Below are 19531 nucleotides of genomic sequence, written 5' to 3'. Positions count from 1 at the left end.
ACCCAAAAGGTGCCTCTGGGCTGTGAGAGCTGTGATGCTGCTGCCCAGGACGGGCAGGTGCCCAGCACTCAGTAGTACCCCAAGCTTGATGTGACACGTGGTGGTGAGGTGGGATATCCCTGGGGCTCAAACCTCTTTGTAGAGGCTGGGGAGGAGCAGAGGGGTGCTGTGAGTGGCCTGATTTATGAGTGGCGACGCATAATTACAGCTCTTTCATCATCTGTCAGGCAGTCAGGCCCAGCAGAGCTCTACAACACATCTCTGGCTCCCCAGCTCAGCCCATAAATCTCTCCAGCCACAGTGATAAATCAGCGAGGGCCCAGGAGCAGGGCTGGGCGTTCCTGCTGGCCCCCCACCCTGTAATGGGCACCTCGGTAGGAAGTGTCCAGGACGAGGTGGGGATGGCCCAGCGGGATGCACTAATTACAGGTGGCAGGTGGCATCCGTTGGCCCGTGATTTACAGTCTGGGCTTGCTGCTTCCCATTGTGGCTGGATCCCAGCAGAGCCAGGAATGCCCAGAGCTGAGATGTTGAGAAGTCCCGGCAGCACTCCTCAGTGAGCTCCTGGGGGATGTGTGCAGGATGAGGACAGCTTTGGGGCTGCTGCCTGTGCTCTGCTCAAGCACCACCCCGCCTGGGACTGGCTTTGTGCCACTCAGACACCTCCAGATCTGTTCCACACTCAACATCCGAACTTCTCACACCAGCAAAAACATCCCTGCAGCAGGGATCCATCCTGCTGAGCTGGGTTTTGGACAGGCACATCTCAGTGGGCTCAATGCACATCAAAGAATCCCAAAGAGCCTCTTGCTCCTGAGCTGAGCTCACTGCGTCAGTGGCCAGGGGAGCATCTGCTCCTGGGCAGAGCAAGACTGGGCAGCCAGAGGGCTGCTGGGGAGAACAGGAGGGCCACAGTGAGCTCAGGTGAGTGCTCAGAAATATTTGCAAGCTTCACCTCCCTTTGAAGTCCTGCTGCCTGGTCCTCCCCTCTCCTCAGGGCCCCAGCTTCTGATTTATTGGGTTCCTGGAGCAGAGGCACCTAAATTAGCTCCAACTTCAAAGAGCCCAGAGAGGAGAAGGGCAATAGACGAATAGCCCCCCACTAATTGTAGCTATTGATCAAACATGTAGCTGGGACAATCAGGAAGGGTTGGATCAAGAGGGGCACATTCTCCCAGGAGCTCTGCTTTTGCACCAGTCACCCCAACAATTTGTCAAACCCACTCCTGGGCCATTTTTCAACAGGTCACAGGAAAGCATTTAGCAACTGCTCACTAATGAAATGATGGGCAAACACACGTGGCAGCCCTACAGTGCTCAGAGGATGGGGACTTGGCCTTCCTCACGGCCTCTGGACACCTGGCAAGTCCCTCTGTCCCTCCAGCTTGAGGGTACAGGGAACAAGGAGCTGCTTTCAGCATCGTCCTGCCCAGAGTAAGTGCTCAGACAGCTCTCCCCTCAGGCTTCCCGCTGCTGTGAAGGGACAGGAAGGCTCTGGAGGCAGGTAGCACTTTAGCTCTTTTATCACCTACCCCAATTCCCCCTGCCACATTCCTGCTTCCTGCTCCGCAGGGCAGAGACCTGCCAAGCCCCACACATTCCTCTGCTGGCTCCTGGGGCTGCTCCTGCCCAGGCACCCACCTCCCTCTGTGCCCACAGATGCTGCTGGCTGGGGTGCAGCTGCGTGGAGCAGCCCTAAGGCATCGTCTCAAGGCAGCTCAGAGCTCCAGCCTTGTTCCTGGAGCAGGAATCATTTTGTCTTCTCCTGCACCCGAGCACAAGACTCATTGCTCTCCCCAGTAACCTCACCAGCCCGTGCCTCAGTTTCCCCTAGCTGGGAAACAACAGAAATGCTTCAGCCCAAGCCCCATGCCAGGGTGGTGATGCCCCACAGCACCATATAAAGCCCAGGGACAACCTGACCCAGGCTGAGCTGCCATCCCACCCAGCAGAGCAGCACAGGCAACTCCTGCAGTGACCAAACTCTCAGCAGAAACTAAAGTAACCACTGCGACGTGTGCTTGGTAGAGGTGCTTCCCCTGCTGAGGCCTGGGAGCATCACACCACAAGCTCTGGGCACCTCAGCACCGCTGCCCCTGGCTCAGGATCATCCCCGTAGGCAGAGGCCAGGCAGGGCTCAACCGGTGCCTGTGCACCAGGCAGCACCTGCAGGCAGGTGAGGAGGGTCGGGGGGAGGGAGAGGCACGTGATGAACCCCATGGCGGGGTTTTTAGAGGCAGCCGTGTGTGCTGGGAGGAGTGTGTCCCACACCACGCAGGAGGCAGGACCACAGCAGTGCTTCTGCTCACAGCCATGTCCGGGGCAGCCGTGGGGAAAGGAGCAGCACCAGAGCCCGAGAGCTCGGAAGAGGAGCTGGAAGCAGGAGCCGTGACCCCAACGTGCTGCGGGCAGGGTGTGTGGGTGTCCCCGGGGAGGGAAGCGGCCCCCTGCGCAGGGGACACCGAAGGGATGAAGGTGAGGAAGAGGAGCAGGCCCGCGCGCTCCAAGGCCAGGAGGATGGCGGCCAACGTCAGAGAGCGCAAGAGGATCCTGGACTACAACCAAGCCTTCAACGCCCTGCGCCTGGCCCTCAAACACGACCTCGGGGGCAAAAGGCTTTCCAAAATCGCTACCCTGCGGCGAGCCATCAGCAGGATCACGGCCCTGTCCCTGTCCCTGCGCGGCGCCGGCTGCCGCTGGCCCTGCGCCCACCCCGAGTGCCGCGGCCGCGCCGGGAGCCCCGCGCAGCAGCCGGGGCCGGGGAACAGCCGCCCCCCGCTGCCCCGGGAGCCCGCGGCCGCCGCCGGCTCACAGCGCTGCCCTGCGGCCCCTCTCCGCGCCGGATTGCCCCCGGAGAGGCAGCTGCATCGCTACGAGAGCCCGAAGGAGGATGGCCCCGTGCCCAGCCCTGCCTGTTGCTCCAGCGGGACGCAGCTCCTGGGGCTCCGAGGCGCCTGCCAGCAGCGGTACCCGGGCAGCCTGCACGACCCCCTGCCTGGGGTGGTCCCCTGGCAGCTGGGCTACTGCCAGAGCTGGGGACACCAGCAGTGCTTCCCCATCCACTGACCCGCAGTGCTGGGGCGGCGAGACAGTGCCGGGCAGGTAACGGATCCGCGGGACAAGCGGGGGAGCGGGAGGGGATCACTGTGTGCCAGAGGAACACTGCGGGATGCAGAGCTCAGTCGTGACGCCCGTGAGAGCCCTGAGCCTTTGACACAGTGCTCGGGACCCCAGAGCTGCCCAGCTGTGGGTCTCTGCTCTGTGGGCAAACCGAGGGAGGTGGAAAGTCCTCTGGAAGCGCCAGCTCCGTGTTTCTCACTGGGAGGACTCACTGATGCTGATTGTCACTGTTATTTATTCTCCTTTGCTTGCTCTGTGAGAAAACATGCCTTGCAAACCTAACCCCAGGGCACTGGCTGTTAATATGTGTGGGGTGGACAGATGGGCCGTGGGGATCATGCTAAAGCCCCTGGCTGGCTGGTGGCTCTGGCTCCTGCTGCTGAAGGAGGGGAGCAGAGCAGGGAAAGGTTCGTGCCCTGGGAGTTTTGATGATAAGCCTGGCAGATTTGTGAGGCCAGGCCGAGATGGGGGACAGATGTCAGCTTTCATAAAACCCAACCATCCTTTTGTGGTCTCCTCCTGTTCGTGGCAAAGTGGCTCTGGTGGGACAGGCTCCTGGTCAGGAGGAAGGGGGGAATTTAAATAGATTCATTTGGCCCGCTCCCTCTGGCTTAGAGAGCTCAGAGTGACTGGGAACTGGCTCAGGGAACTGGAGCTGCTGCAGGAATTAGTGTTTTACAGCCACACACACCACAGCCAGCAGATAAAGCAAATAGTAATGTGTGATTCCTGCAGTGCCGAGCCCCCACAAAGCTGCTCCAGCCCTGCTGCTCCCACCCCAGTGCTCCCAGCCAAGCCTCAGCACCGGCTGCCAACACACCAAGGGCAGTCTGAGCTCTTCCCCCGCCACACCCTTGAAACAACCATTTCAACCCTTCCCTCCTGTGTGCCAATCCCTTCCCGGGGTCTTCTCCTCCTCCCTGAATCCCTGGGTTGGACAAGGGAGCTGGGCAATGAGCAGGAAAAAGCCATCAGCAGCCAGGAGAGAGAGCTCTTCGCTCAGCAAAGGAGCCTCTTTAAAATGCTGACGGTGTGAGGCATCTTGGCTTTAATCTCTAACAGACATCCCCCTTGCCAGGAGAAGGCCTGCAGCGATGCCCACTGAAGGAATCCTGCTTCTCCTAGCAGCAGCCCTGCTTTAGGTGGCTTTCCCTGCTCTGGATCTCACCCAAGCAGCACATCCCCCTGCTCTGCTCCATCAGCACATGAGGAGTGATAGCCCAGCAATACCAGCATTTAAGGGAGGTTTAAGTGAAACCCATCACTAGTCCAGACATGGAGCCTTCTCCCAGCATTTGCATCTGCACGTTTTATCCTCAGCCTTGGTGGTCAGTCAAAGCAAGGCAGATGGAAGCAGATGGACAGAGAAGCAGAGGCAGCGTCACCCCATCACTCTCAGCTTCACATCTACAAATCACAGATCCTAATTCTGTCTGGGGGCTGCAGGATGGGATAAGTCCCAGGGAGGCATGTGTAGGGGGAGAAGGAGCCCGCCAGGCTCCGGTCAGGGCGAGGCAGTAGGTTCTGGTTGGCAGCAGGCTCCTTAGGCACCTCTTGAAGAGGCAGAAGGTGCTGAATGTGCCCCATAGATGAGCCTCACTGCCAGGGAAATCCCTGATAAATTTGAATCTGAAGCATAATACATAATGGGTAGAAAACATCCATCTTTGCCAGTCATCCAGGCTGGGTGGGTTTGTTTAGTTCTGCCTCCTGGCCCTTACCTCCTGATCCCAAGAATGCTTTTATTTGCTTTGCAGGATGTAACCCATCCCTGCACCAGCACCCTTTCTCCTTTGCAGGTCCTCTGTGGGGACAGTATCTGTCACTGCCCTGGCATCCCTGTCCCCAGAGTCACCCACACACAAGGAGGGTGAGTTGAGCTCAGCACAGCGTGCCCGGGGCTGCCTCTCACCAGGTGCCCGGAGAAAATGCTTCTCCTGAGCGACTGGAGCCAGGGGTAGAGCCGGGCACCGCATCCACAGCCCAGACATCACCCGAGCTCCGGGCAGCAGCAGCATCCCCCGCCTGCTCGCAGCTCCAGCCCCGCTCCGCAGCGACGAGGGAGGGAGGGGTTTGTGGGTCTGGGCATGTCCCCCACCCGCCCGGGACAAGGCTTTCCAGCCAGGAGGGACCCAGGGATAGCAGGGCCGTGCGTAACGGAGCCCAGCACAGAGCTGCCCTCGGCATCCTCCGGCACGCCCGGGGCTGGGGCCGGCCGCTGAGCCCCGCTGCCACGTCCAGGGCCGTGCTCTCGCGTACCGCTGCAGCGGAGTGGAGCCCGGGGGAGCCCCCGCGAAGAGGGGAGAGTCGGTGGGGCGAGACAGACCTTTGGGGGGGGGGCCGCGCTGGAGGAGACGGGGGACCCCCGGCTTTCCCACCGCCCCTCCCCGCCGCATCCCCGGGGGCAGCGGCGCCGCCCGCGCAGGGTCGGGCGGGGGCTGAGCGCGGGGTCGGGAGCGGAGGGGGTCGGGGACACCCCAGGGGCGGTCCACGGCCCCAATCCTGCCCCGGGGGCCGAGCCGGGCTGGCCCCTCCTCCGGCACGGCCTCCCGCGGGGCGGTGGGCCCCGAGCACAGAGCGACGGCGGCGGGGCGAGCTCGGAGCCCGCTCCGCCGGGCCATGGCGAGCGGCAGCCCCGCGCCCGGGGGCTCGGGCTCGGGCTCGGGCACGGTGCTGCCCACCCGCTTCCAGGAGACGGAGAAACTGCTGGCGGCTACAGAGGGCCGGGAGGAAAAGGGCCTCCGCGGCTCCAAATCCTTCACGGCCGCGTTGCCCGGCGAGACGGAGCGCAACGGGCACGGGCTCGCCTACAAGTCGGTGTCGGTCGGGCATCTGGAGGCGCCCCCGCTCTCGCCGTCCCGGCTCAGCCTGGGCAGAGCCTCCTCCACGGCCACCAGCACAGCGGCACCGGAGCAGGGCCGCCCGCGGGACTACCTGGTGCTCGCCATCTTCTCCTGCTTCTGCCCCGTCTGGCCCATCAACGTGGTGGCCCTCGTCTTCTCCATCATGGTGAGTGCGGGACCCGCCGCGCGGCCGGACCCGCCCGACCCCCGCCACGACCCGCGTCGGGGCCGCCCGGAGCTGTCCGCGGTGCTGCACCGGCGGGGACCGGGGGGGCTCGGAGGGGACCGGGGGGGCTCGGCGGGGACCGGGGGGCGCTCGGATGGGACCGGGGGGCGCTCGGCGGGGACCAGGGGGCGCTCGGATGGGACCGGGGGCGCTCGGAGGGGCTGTGCCGCTGCTCAGCTCCCGCAGGACGCTCGGAGCGCGGTCCGGGGACAGGGGGGCGGGTGGAGGCGGTCGGAGGCGGGCAGGGACCGGCGCCCGAGCCGCGGGGCAGCTCACGGGAAGGTGGCGGGATGGAGATGAACGGGGCGTTCAGACCCCGGGGTTTGGGGGTGAGATCCGGGCGCACCGGTCCCTGCCGGTTTCTCCGGCCGGCTTGGTCCCCGTCGCCAGGCAGCGGTCCAGAGCGGCTCGCTCGCCGGGTTTCCCCAGGAAGGAGTTACCAGGAGAAGAAAAGACAAGGGATCTCCCTCCGCGTCTCCCAGCAGCTGAGCCCAGCCCTGCAGCACCGGGGAGAGCCCGGCTGGAGGCTGCTTGCTGGCCTCGGACGCTTCAAAGGGATGGGCTGCACCTGCAGCTCTTTTGGTTGGCCTGGGGAAGCGATTTTCTCCGTTAAACATCATCGCCTCAGCTCAGCAAATACACCAACATCAGAGCAGGGGAGCATAAAGGCAGCCAACCTCCCACCCATCTCGAGTGCCAGTGGCTCAGTCAGCACAGCCCTCCGAGTATGGCCACCCCCTTACCCACCACGATGCCCCACTGCTGTACAGCCCCCAGGCACATGTTATGCCCTTGATTTGCAACAGAGCCATGTCTCTGAAAATTAGCTCAGGGAAAGCAATTACCTGCTTACCACACAGAAATACACTGAGGGGCACCTGCAGCCAGCACTTCCCCCAAAGCCACCACCAACTTGAAGGCAGACACAAGCAGTTGCCACAGAAAGCCCTCTGGAGAGACCAGTTTCCATTTTGAGGAGGAATCATCATTTCTGCCAGTGCCAGCTGTCATCTGCATACTACAGTGGTGTGGCAGAGCCTGTTTAGGCACCATACAGGGAAGCCAGCCAGCCTTGTTTGGCTTTGCACTGCAAGGAGAGGGAAGGCAGCTGGGTATTGCATAGCCGTGGTAATAAACAAGGGCTCTCATGGGGATTTTCCAGCCACATTAGTGTTCATGCAAAATAGATTCTCACACTCTCCCTTGCAGGCTTTAGAGCCTCCAGCGTGGTGGGGATGTGCCTTGGGCCACATAAACTCTATGGAACAGAAGAGTAAGCAGTGGAAAAAGAGCAGGAGGCAGTTAATCCTGTGAGGCAGCGAGGTACCGGTGTGTGTTCACTGTGTTAAACACAAAGGGAGGCAGGGCCAACAAGGCAATAAGACCATTTGGCTGTTCTCTGCTTCCAAGGCCCAGTGTTGATCAGGGAAGTAGACGCCCAAGCCCAGCCCTCTGGTGCCACTGAGGCAGAAGGTGCACTCAGATGAGCATGTTAGCAGCCAGTGTGCATCTTCTGTCCCCTTGACAGTCACCCTGGCACTCCATATCCCCTGGGACACTTCCTACCTTTTCTAGTCCTGATGCCTATACCCTCAGACCCTGCAGAGCCCCAGCACAACAAGACCAGGAGTGATCCTTGCTCCATACTGACCCAGGGGAGCCAGGAAACATCTGGCTGGGTCCTCCTGCCAGCAGAAACAGCTCTCAGGGCATCAGCTGGTGCTTCACCTGCTTACACCAGGCAGGAATTTAGTTCCCAGTGTCCCCCAAGCTTCCCACAGGGTTAGGTCTCCCCATAGAACAAACCCCAGAACTATGATCACGTGCAGATCTGAGCAAGAGGCAGGTTTTGTGATTCCCAGGGCCTGGGCAGGGGGGATTTCCACAATGTGCTGACCTTTCTTCAGCTCTGCAATTGTATTTTTCTTTCCCAAGTCGTTGCTTTTTGCACATGAAAGCTTTTTTTTTTCTTCTGGGTAATGAGCAGTAACTCAGAGAGAATGCAAATGAATGCATTTGGGTTCAGTGTTTCATAAATCATCCTTTAGAAGCTGCTCTCAGATCCTAGCAGGCTCTGTGGCCAGAGGGGGAGGAAAAAATATCTGCTGTAGGCCCTGGCCTGCTCCTGCTAGTGCTGGCCTTGTGGCAATGAGTTACCTGGAAGATCCTCCACTGACCCTTGGATGCATTTTCTTGACCAAGCAAGGACCTGGCTGTACTAAGGGGTTTGGGTTCCTCCCCAAGCTGGATAAAGGGGCTGATGGACACAAGGGCAGAGCAGCCCCATGAAACCCACATCAGAGGAGTGCAGGGCAGGGCTTAGTACCACACACACACACAATACACACACACACATATGATTGCTGTTGTTGAACCCCTTCCTACCAAAGTGCAGCCACAGCAGAGGAAGAAGCAGAGAGGTCACTTACCAGCATACAAACCCCCAAACAAATGAAGTGCAAAAGAAAGATGGACCCAGCCAGAAGCAGCATGTAGTAACACCAAGGGCAATTCTGCACCACACTTGGTGTCCAAAATAAGTGCTGTCACTCACAAAAGATGTGGGAGAAGTCAAACTATCCTTACTCATTTCAAATGGCACAGTCATCTATCTGAGCCTGATGCTGACTTATACCTCTCTCAGAATGTTTCCTCCAGCAAAACACAAGCGTTGAGGATTAATGATTTATTCTGAGTAAGTGGTGGAAGGCAGCAGAGTGCATCCAGAGGCAGTTCACAAATTGGGAAAGATTGTGGGGAGGAGGAGGTGAAGATTTGTCTTCTCCATCCCTGGGACTAGCACGGAAAAGTAATTACCTTCATTTGCAATCAGACAACTTAGGTGATCTATCAGGAGGAAAAACAGTAACTTGAACAGAGAGCAGTTTGAAAACAGGTAAGATTAATACCTGTCTGGAATCAACCAGCCTTCCCTGGCCCCATGGGTGCTGTGGTGCAACATGCCCTTCCAGCCCCACTCCTAGGGCCCTCCAGGTTTGCCAGCCCTCCCCTATAACTCAAAGTCTCTTGGCACAGTCAGTCACTTGCTCCCCTGTAGCCCCTGAGCTCTTCTGAGATGTTCTTGACTAATAAACAAGATGTTAATGCTTTTCATGTGGAAAGCAAAACACAGGATTAGTGATACTAGAGAGCTGTGAGCAAACCATTCCACGGTGATGAATAATATATCTACAGTAACAACTGCTTGCTAAACACCCCATGCCAGGGCTGGCTCTCACAATTGTTCAGGATAAGAGAGCAGCAAACACTTCCAGAAGCTGTAGTGATAAACACATCAAACTCTTTAGCCTATATATTTTCCTTAGAAGACAGCTAAACCTGCTTATTTCACTGCAATCTAACCCACACCCTGCACAAATATTACACTTGTTACAAGAACTGCTGCCTAAAACAGAAACCCCAAACGCTGGGAGCTGTCAGTGAGCAGGGCAGGGACCTTGCCCATCCCTGGGCCACTGCAGCCTCTCCATCTCTCGCCACCAGCCCAAAAGGCTTCATTTTGTCACCTGTTCTGTAATGAAAACAGGCTCTTGGCAGCATCTCATGGATTTGAGACATGGTCTTGTCAGACGTGCTGTTGAGATCAGGAGGAACAAAGTCTCGAGCTCTCTTGCTGTCGGCGGTGGGGACGTTGGTACACAGGGTGGCACAGGAGCAGAGGAGGATGTTTGCAGGGATGCAGGGGAAGCCACTGCCTGTTTGAGGCTCTGCTGTTATTTACATAGTGATACAAACTAAAATGAGGACATGGAAACCTCCAAAGCTGCATTTCACCTACCTGAGCTCTATGGAGCAGCAGCCAGGGCTGGGGACCTTCTGGTCACGATGCTGCCAGGATGGTGGTGGTGTTAGAGTGGGATGTGTGGGAAAGGGGCTAAGAACACCAAGTATTTGTTTGTTTGAATTCCCCACCGTGTTTCATGGTTAATGCTGGAGCTGTGTTAGGCCTCCTCTCCTCAATTCTCCTCTTCTGTCTTCTTGTAAACCCTTGGCAGGGAACCCTTCCTGAGCAGGGAGCTCCTGTAGTGCTGCTGGAGGGGCTGCAGCCTCTCCATCACACACACAGCAAATGCTGACACACGCTGAGTAATTTCCCCATCAGAACCTCCCCGTGGTACTGCACAGCTGCCCTTCTGCTAAGTGCCAGGTCCTTCCTTGGCTGAGTGCAGGGAGCCCAGCATGCTCCCACTGTGGGCTCTTCCCTCTGCAGTAATGCTTCTCCCTCACCTGCAATTCTTCCCTTCTGTACGTTTCGCTTGGGAACCAAACGGCCGATTACAACAGCGAGAAACCAGCTCAGTCCTTATTTCATCACTTACTCTGGAAGCTTGTCATGCATCTGTGTGTTATGCCTTTTCTGATGAACTGGGATTGGTCTCCAGGTTGCTGTGTGAGGTTGGCATAGGTGGAGGCAGCACTGCAGAACACAGGGCAGTAAGAGCACTGAAGCTCAGAGAACTCGGCCCACAGCATCATCCTCGGCTGCCCCAACAGGCACCACGAAAGGTCTTGGTGAGCCTGTGCTCATCCAATCTTATGTCTTTCCTCTTTGGGTATGAGCCCAAATTTTGCTCAACCCCCCCCCAGCCCCTTGCAGCTGTGGCCCCAGCGGCAGTGTGGGGCTGGATCTCTGCTGAGCCCATGGGTGACCAACCCTGACTGAGCAGTGAAAAGCAAAGTTTCCAAGGGAAGCCCCAAGTTGTGTTCTCCATCCACCCTGGATTGCAACTTGTTCCAAAGACAAGGACCAATTTATTCCACCAAGCCCCTCCTGTGCCAGTTCATCCCTGCAAGAGCTCCTCTGATGCCCACCAAATGTCAGTGCAAGCTGATCTAGCTCTGGCTCTTGGGGATCTCTCGTCATCCTTTAATGAGTCCATGCACAATAATTTCCAGGCACCTACCAGTGCCTTCCCCATGCCATTCCTCAGCCTTGTCACAGCCAGGGAGCCCTTTCTTTCAGTTGCAGGAAAAGCTTTCACTGAGCTGCCTGAAGATTGCTGCTCAATTAGAGCAGCAAGGGAAATCACAGCAAAACCAGACGCAGAATAGAGAAGCTACATGGGATGTTCCTTCTCTCCTTACAGCACACTCAAGAGCAGGAATTCACTGTAGGAGGACTGCATTTAAAAACAGAGATGGTGAACACAACCCATCTACGTTGATGCAGAAGTTCAGGGTAATGCAGAGGCATCAAAGCACATCTCATCACAAGATGAGGCAGCAGTTACTGTCCACTTTATCAAAGCCCATTCCTGTCACACACTTACTCAGCTCCCATGGCCAGCAGAGGCTATGTGCTGATTTGGGTATGTCACTGCCTTTTTTCCTTTGGTCAGTGGTGGTTAAATTCACAATAAACATCACTTCTCAATGCATAGTTTGGCAGAAGACAGGCAGAATACTTTCCCTGTGCTTAAGCTGCAGAGGGCAGGGGTGGCCCTGGGGGCTGCAGAGCCTGTGGGACTGAGCTGCTCTGCGGACTGAAGTCAAGAATTTCAGGGTTTTCCATGAAGGAGTCAGAGAGGGGCTGGTGCTGGCTGAGGCTGTGCTGTGCCTCCTGGCCCACAATGAGGCTATTTCTTAGTCACTCCAATAAAATAAATACAAAAACTACAATAAAAGACAGCCCTGAAGCAATCCAGCCCCTAGCCAGGGCACAGAATGGTGTGGTGGGTTTCTCTGGGCACGTCAGTTCAGCAAGAGCGCTGGCTGCTAGAGCTGTGGGCTCACAGAGGGGATCCATGTGCCATGCTGTGAGAGCCCAGGGTGGCAGATCCAGGCCCTCACTGATGCAGCAGCTCTCATTTTGGGGGGTACAGCCCAAGAGTCACTCCAGAGCCACGTTGATTCTCAAGAGCCTCTCTCTGTTTCCCCCCAGTCAAGGAACAGCGGGCAGCAAGGGGACGTGGACGGAGCCCGGCGCCTCGGCCGCATGGCCAGGCTGCTCAGCATCGTCTCCATTATCCTGGGGACCATCATCATCGTGCTCTACATTTCACTCAGCGTCAGAGGTAACATCTCCTTCTCTTTTCCCCAGCCCAGGAATCTCCCCCTGCCTCTAGCCCAGTGTATGGATGTGCCTGCCCACCACCCAGGGACAGGCGATGCTCCAGTCCCACCCTTAACTGGGCACTGGGCACCGTACAGTCCAGCCTGGTTTGACCATCACCAGCTCCACACACACATGCAAAACACCTTGAAAAGCAGGCTCCTCGAGTAGCCACACACATGGTTCAAATGACCAGAAAGGAAAATTCTCCCTGTGCTGTCCCATGGTGCAGCAATGACCATACAGGGTTCTCCAGGTGGAGGGTCTTGCCCTGGCAAAGGCCGTGGTGGGTTTAGAAGAGTGTAGTGGGGTAAACCCAAAGGGTTTCAAGATACAAATCAACCTGCCCAGAAATGCAATCCCAGGATGTTTAGGGAATCTCAAACCCACTTGCCAAAACCAGCATGAGCAACAGGCAGCTCAGGCAAACAGGAACCCCAGGGACACACAAAACCCAAACCAAGAGCATAAGGGGAACCTCTGCGACTCCTGAAAACTGCCCTATGGCTCTCTCTGTTTTACAGTTTCCTAGAAGATGTTTTAGCATGCAAATACCTCGAAGAGGAGGAAGACAACTTTCCTTTTGGGGTTTTTACTTTCAGCCTTGCAACAAAAAATTGTCACAGTGTAGGTGGGCAGCCCTGGGCAGCCTGCTGCAGAGCACAGGGAACACACGCTTCTACGGCACTGCCTCGGGGAAATGAGCTTCTACACGTGATGGGATTAAAACACCACAAGAAGGACCAGGAATGACCATCAGATGCTGAGTGGAGAGGAGAAAGGGGAAATCCACTACCTCATTCCCCTCCAGCAAAACTCACGGAGCGGGGAGACAACTCAAGTACAAGAAGGGGAGAGTTTTGAGAGTGCAGCTTGTTTTGAAGGAAAAGCTTCAAGCGAGAGCGGGACACTCTGAGGAATCCTCTGAAGAGTTTGGGCACCTGTCAATGAATTTTTGGGGAGTTGTTGGTTTTTAAATCATCAAATTCATCAAAAAAACCCAAACCAAAACAACACCCAAAACCCAAACCTCAACCTGCCACGAGGAGCTGAGAGCTGTTCCACAGAGGAGGAGGAGGAGGAGGGAGAGCAGAGCTGCAGCAGGACCATGGCTCTGCTCAGCACTGAGTGCAGCTGCTGAAGCTGGAGGATGTGGTGGGTGCTTTTGTATTTTTGATGAAAACAAACAAACAAAAAGAGACAATGACCATTTGCATGCCTTTGGGAATGTTCTCCATGTCTGTTCCTACAAGCTCTTTTATCACTTAGGGCAGATCTCTGAGCTGGCAGAGCAGGATGTTGCTGCGTGAGGACGCCAGGTTCCTCCTCACCCCCATCCCATGGGGAGAGGTTTAATGGAAGGAAAACTAATGCTTTCTCTGTGAACCCACATGTTTCTCTGTGTACCCAAAGTGAGGTTAATACTCATGCAGCTGAGAAGAGAGCCTGGTTAATCTAGCAGCTGTATCAAGGCACAGAGGGCCTATTCTACCCACTTAGACATTTGTGTCACGTCATGTCCATCACCCAAAAGCTTCAGCGTGATCCAGCCCCTGCCACTGCCAGTGCTCATCTCCTGGATCCTTCTGGGCTTCAGCTTAGGGCCTTCCAGGAGATCTTCTGAGGTGTGGAAGAGTTTAAGATCCTGTCCCTGCACCCATCACATGCTCTTCTGCATCTCTGAACATCTCCAGCATCCCTGGAGCTGGCTGGGGTCAGTTCACTGACAGTATTATTTTGTAATGTTTTATATTTCATGTAAGAAGGAAACAGACTTTGCTCCTGTAGGTTCCCCACCACGTCTTCCACACCACGCAGCTCCTTGGCTGTTTCCCAGGGGATTTCATCCCCTCCAGCCCCATCCCTTCTTCCCCCCACCTCACCCTGACCTTGCCACGGTTGGTTCTCTATCTGACCACCCAGACTATGCAAAGTTTCATTGCCTGTTGTTTTATTCAGGCTTTGTAGATGGCTTCTGGCCACATCCATTGGCTCCTTATTAGCTGAGCCTGTCTCTTTTATCCAAACTTTGCAGGCAGAAGTCCATGGCCAGGAGCTGCACTCCCTGGGGCCTAGAAATTCAGACTTCCCTGAGAAAGAAGGTGTTTCAGGGCACTTCTGCTCCTACCACCAGTCTCCCCCAAAAAAACCCCAAACCTTAGACCAAACTTAATGCTCCTGAGGGCTTGTCTACATGGAGAATCTACTGCACACCATAAGAAACTTCACAGCATGGTAACTGCTTGGCACTGGCTTTTCCTCTGGGTATGTGAGTGGGCACCCGTGGGGTTAGCACAGGGTGGGGATGCACTGCAGCAACTGATGTGCAAAGCCACAGCTATGGCTGGGAAAATTCTCTTGTCACCTGTCTGACTGCTCCTTTTCAAAGTGTTTTCTTTTGCTAAGTGTTATTTGAATCCAGGAGCTAAGAAAGCCAAATCCCCTAGACACACTGGTAGCCTTTTTCCCCCTCTACGTTAAAAGGGATTCCAGGGCCTTACAGCAATAGCACATCACTACAGCACTTTCTTCAGCTCCAGTCCCATCCACTCCCTTTGCCTGCTCTTTCTTACAAACTATTGGCTTCTAAAATTTACCACCTTTCTTCTGCAATTCATGTTTTTGTGAGTTTCAGCAAACAGGGACCACTGAGGGCTGCTGGGTGTGAGCTCCCACCTGGAGCTGCTGCCAGGGAGCCCCTTGGCACCAGATCTCTCCTTCAGAAACCCTCCCTTGGAGACTCAAACTCTCATTCCATGACTGATGACATCCCATCAAATCCCCTCAACGTTTCCTTCTTTAACACTTCAACCCAAAAGCTTCTTGCTGAGAAGAATGAGTTCTTTTTTCCTGAGCTGGGTAAGGGCAGTGCTGCCTGTTTGTTGCATCTTCTGCCCTTTGCTCTTGGAGCTGCTGAAACTCAGCTTATGGTAAGAGCTGAGCAAACTCCTCCTTGGGCAGGAAGAGCTGACATTCAGGGAAAACTGCTGCTATGAGTTATAGTACTTGAGAGGGCCAAGTGTTTATTAAGTAAGAATTTAAATGCTCTTTTATCATTATATAAAGCCTTTCATCCAAAGTGCTTCACCACATTGAAAGGATTAAACCCTGCCACCCCCCACGAGGTGGGTTAGCACTACGCTGCTCTAATTGCACGGATGGCAAAGTTGCTCACAGTCACATGCAGCCATACAGCTCCAAAAACAAACCCCTTTTTCTTTCTCCTCAGCAGAACCACAGATGAATAGATTGCCTCTGAATCTGCTTTTTCCAAAGGGATCTGGGAAAACACACACACCACTTTAAAATGGACTGAGATACCTGCAAGTCTTGGGAACAAGGGGGCTTTGTGAGGCAGATGCAATGATCCTTGGCCAGGAGAAGTCCCAGGCTGGTGAAGCTGAGAGTGATAGAGGTACCAGAATTCACCTGAATGCAGGAGAAGGCAGAAGCTTTCCAACCTCCCCTCCATGGTGATGATTTGTTGCAGGCACCCAAACGTGGTTTGTGGCTTCTGTCTCATCAGGCTGCTGAGGCAACAGCTCACTATTAACTATAATAAAAACCAAAACCTAAGACACATCCCCTTCAGTTAAAAATCTTTCTGATTAGACACAATTGTGCTGCACCCTTGAATGCAGCTTTTCTACTTTCTTATCCTGAATTTAAATCCAGAGGAAAACCTCCACAATAACTCCTGACAAAATCTTTTCTCTCCTTGTGACCTGGCTCACCAGTGCTAGAGAAACAAACTCCCCTGGGTTCCCTGGAAAAGTTCTCCCTGCTCTCAGCTTCCCTGTACAGTCTGCAGCTTGGTATTCTGCAAAGCCTTTTCCACTAGATCCTTGCCCTCCATGTCACACACAGTTTTACCCCATCTCAGCTGCCTCTGGCTCTTTTGGCTGTATTTATCTGAAGGAAGAAGTTGCTGATCGTTTGACACACACCTCCCCTGTGACTGTGTCACCAGGAGGTGAATCAGAACCTCATCCAGAGGCCACCAGCAGGCAGTTCTTCCTTTGGTCTATATCTGGGGAACAACAGCATCCCTCATGATATTTTTGCTGATTTAGTGTTCACCTAAGCACAAGCACCATTTCTTTTCCACATCCAGGCACGATGACGCCTCTTCTTACCTTTGATTTCAGCACACAGGAGGGTGATCATGAAACCTGAGTCATGAAAAAATCTTTCCCTCTCCATCCCCACAAACAAGCCCTGTTACTCCTGTCACTGCTTTTTGGCTCCTCTAAGCACACGCTTCAGAATTGAGCTTTCTGTGTTTGCAAGTGCAACAGTCAAGAAACCCTCAGGATTTGGCCAAGTTCTCCCCCCTGGTGAAGCAGCCAGGAGGGGAGAGGCAGAGCACCAAGCAATCCAGCCTTACCTGACAGTAAAGCTGAGCTGGTAGGAGGAGAGCTTGCTGCAGAGATGGAGAAGGTGGGAAACGACTCTAAATGTGAGTTCAAGTAGGAGTTAACGATCGACAAGTGCGAGGTCCTGGTGGGATATAAATACGCGGCTGGGGAAGAGTCTCCGAGCAGAGCCATGGCTGATGGCACCTCTTTGGCATTGGTGTTCCCAGGGCTCTGTGGGGTGGCACAGAAGAGCTGTTGCTGGGTATAGCAGTGCTAGATTGAAGGCTGAACAAGCAGTTTGCTGCTGCCAAGCAGATGAGCTGGCTTGGTTTCAAACCAGCTTCTTGTACAGTGCAACGACCAAGGGTCAGAAAAGGTCCATCAGGAGACAGCAACGTGCTGTTTCACTCTGTTCCTGTTCACCCTTCTCTCTCCATCTTTTGCATGGCTTTCCCTCAGTGTTTCTGCCCCTAGAGCAATGCAGCAGTGTCACAGCTCTTCCCTCCTGTCCTCTGCCTTTGCTTCACTCTGGGACAGGTCTTGTTGGCAATGAGATGTCACAGCTGGGCTTCACTGAAATGGGTTACTGAGAGGCAGGGAACCTGCTCCTCTAAAGGCTCTGAGACTCCAGCATGTACCTTCCAAACAGACTTCTCCATGTAGACAAGGGGAGCAGATCCTGCCTTGTATATGATATCAAAACCCTTTTCCATCGGGTCTGAGTCCAGGGAGAGGCTGCAGAAATGCACCCACTGGGCTGGTCCCATGACTTCATTCCCCTGTTTTTCCCTGCTACCCCAAGCTTGCCCTGTCACTTTGTCACTTACCACAGAACCACAGCCAAGGCTGCACAGTCAAGCTGAAACAATTTCAGATTTCAGGTTGATTTTCTTTCAGCATACATCCTTTAATTTTGGCAAAGGCAGGAGGTTTGGAATGAAAACTCCCATGCTTGGGCACAGGCCAAGGGGGTGTGGGGGGAAAGCAGCCTCTTCAAAGTGGGAATATTTGTAAAGCATTTGCTGACACCAGTAGGTAGCAAAATTCCAACCTATAAATACCCATCCAGGATAAGAAACATCAGAAAGAGAATGTGTGCAGGATTCACCAAGGCAACCCTGATATCCCTTTGCAGCAGGTGCCCTTGTTAGATGAGGGCCCAGGAAACAAATCCTTTGGGTGGAAGTGCAGGGTCTCTCCCACATGGCCACAACCACCATCCATGCACTGGCTCCTCTTGCTTTGAAGCCAAACTGGAAGAGCCACGTTCCACACACAGCATGAACACATCAGGAGCTGCAGCTGGGCACTTCTCTTTGCTGATGGATGTTTCTTTTCCTGCAGGATGGTATGGTGTATCTTATCTACTTTCTTTGTATTTCTTGGCATGAGCAAAAATTAAAATGTAACATGCATGGTCAAAGCTGAACTTGGCTTTTTTTCTGTCTAAATGAGGAAAAAAAAATCCAAACTACTTGTTTAACTGTTGCTTCACACTTCAAGAGCAAGTGGATCAGCTGGTATTTTGGGTGCAGTGAGCTGCAGGGATATATATAGTCAGAAGGCAGAGGGAGAAGCAGAGGGAAACAGGTCCACATGGATCTGCCTTGTGCTGCAGAGACAGCCAGTCCCACAGCTAGGGCTAGGACATCCCTATCTTCAAGAGCTCCCAGCCATGAATATTCACAGCCACACAGGTCCAAGGTTACCCCACACTGCAGCTGCTCCCACTTTGCATTGAGGCTGGACTCTGCATGACACCCATGTTACCAACAGCAGCATCCCCTTGCTGCCCATGCTGAAGCAGCATTGCTGTCTGCTCAAGGGCCCTTGTGGTTACAGGCCAGGTCCAGAGAGACATCAGTACCCATCCCAATGGAGAAACAAAAGGTAAATGTTTAGAAGATTCAGTGTAACTTACTTCCCACTACTCAGCAAAGCAAAGGGACTTGTGGCTGTGGCTGGTGGTACCCATGCATAACAAATGTCTGGGGCAGAGTGGCCCTGGTGGGGAGAGCTTTCGAGGAAAGGATGCGATTTGCATCTCAGCACACGATGTCTGAGCTTGCTTTAAGTCATCTTTGGCCTTCTTATTGCACTGCTTAAAGAATTGGGGAGGCTAAGTATGAAAGAACAATGGTTTTGCTCTGGAGGAGGAGGATTTCACTGACATAAGACCTCTCCACACCACAGAGAGATTTCTCTTCAGTGGGGAGATTCCCCTCTGAGCACCTTGACTGTGTCACCCGAGCGCTGGGCAGATCCAAGTTCCAAACTTCAAAGTCAGAAGCTGACAGCCTTGCCTCTGATGATCTGCTAAAGAGGTGGGAGTGCCAAGTGCTTTAGCCTCCTGTTTTATTAATAATCTGCTGCTCTGATGGCCTCATGTATAATAGATTTTCAAAGGAACAGCAAGAGGTTTACATCCAATTTCCATGTTGCGTATATTTCCTACTAAACACTATAGGCTCTCCATTCACCTCTTTGTGCCTGTCTTTGCTAATGAATCTGCACAGGGTTTGGGGGTCAAGCAAAGGACAGAAAGCTGGTCACCAGTTCTTCAACTGGTTTCCATGACTTTGCTCCAGACAGGAGCTACAAATTAAAAGCACAAGGAAGAATGTTTCCATCTTCAGTTGGACGAGCTCTAGAGGTCCCTTCCAACCCCCACCATGCTGGGATTCTGTGCAACTTTGTAGAGGAACCAGTGGTTTGGATTTCTGCAGCTGAAAAGAGAGCCTGGCTTGCACAGGGACATGCAGGTCAAGGCACTGCTCTAAATGAGAGTCCTTTCTGTCCTTTCTGGTGCTTACTGCTGCATCCTTCAGAAGATGAAAGCTCCCATCCTGCAACCTCAGAAAGGAAAAAAGGACCGATGGCCCTCATTGTTTCCAGCTTAGCTCTAAGGTTA

General features: G+C 54.4%; 2 protein-coding genes across 2 annotated transcripts; both read left to right on the top strand.

Annotated features, from left to right (window-relative positions):
• Positions 1–2313: 2313 nt before the first annotated feature.
• BHLHA9 (basic helix-loop-helix family member a9) lies at positions 2314–3066 on the top strand. Its single transcript, XM_062012047.1, has one exon. It carries the CDS (start codon positions 2314–2316, stop codon positions 3064–3066), a length of 753 nt encoding a protein of 250 aa, XP_061868031.1.
• A 2673-nt stretch (positions 3067–5739) lies between these two features.
• On the top strand, positions 5740–12794 carry TRARG1 (trafficking regulator of GLUT4 (SLC2A4) 1). Its single transcript, XM_062012658.1, has 3 exons — positions 5740–6129; positions 12092–12224; positions 12787–12794. The coding sequence occupies exons 1-3, from the start codon at positions 5740–5742 to the stop codon at positions 12792–12794; spliced, it is 531 nt and encodes a 176-aa protein (XP_061868642.1).
• The last annotated feature ends 6737 nt before the right edge of the window (positions 12795–19531 follow it).

This window comes from Colius striatus, chromosome 20 (genome assembly GCF_028858725.1).
Source record: "Colius striatus isolate bColStr4 chromosome 20, bColStr4.1.hap1, whole genome shotgun sequence".
In the NCBI taxonomy this organism is placed as follows: Eukaryota; Metazoa; Chordata; class Aves; order Coliiformes; family Coliidae; genus Colius; species Colius striatus.
The sequence above is the reverse complement of the archived record's forward strand: the minus strand, read 5'-3'. Positions and strand labels throughout refer to the sequence as shown.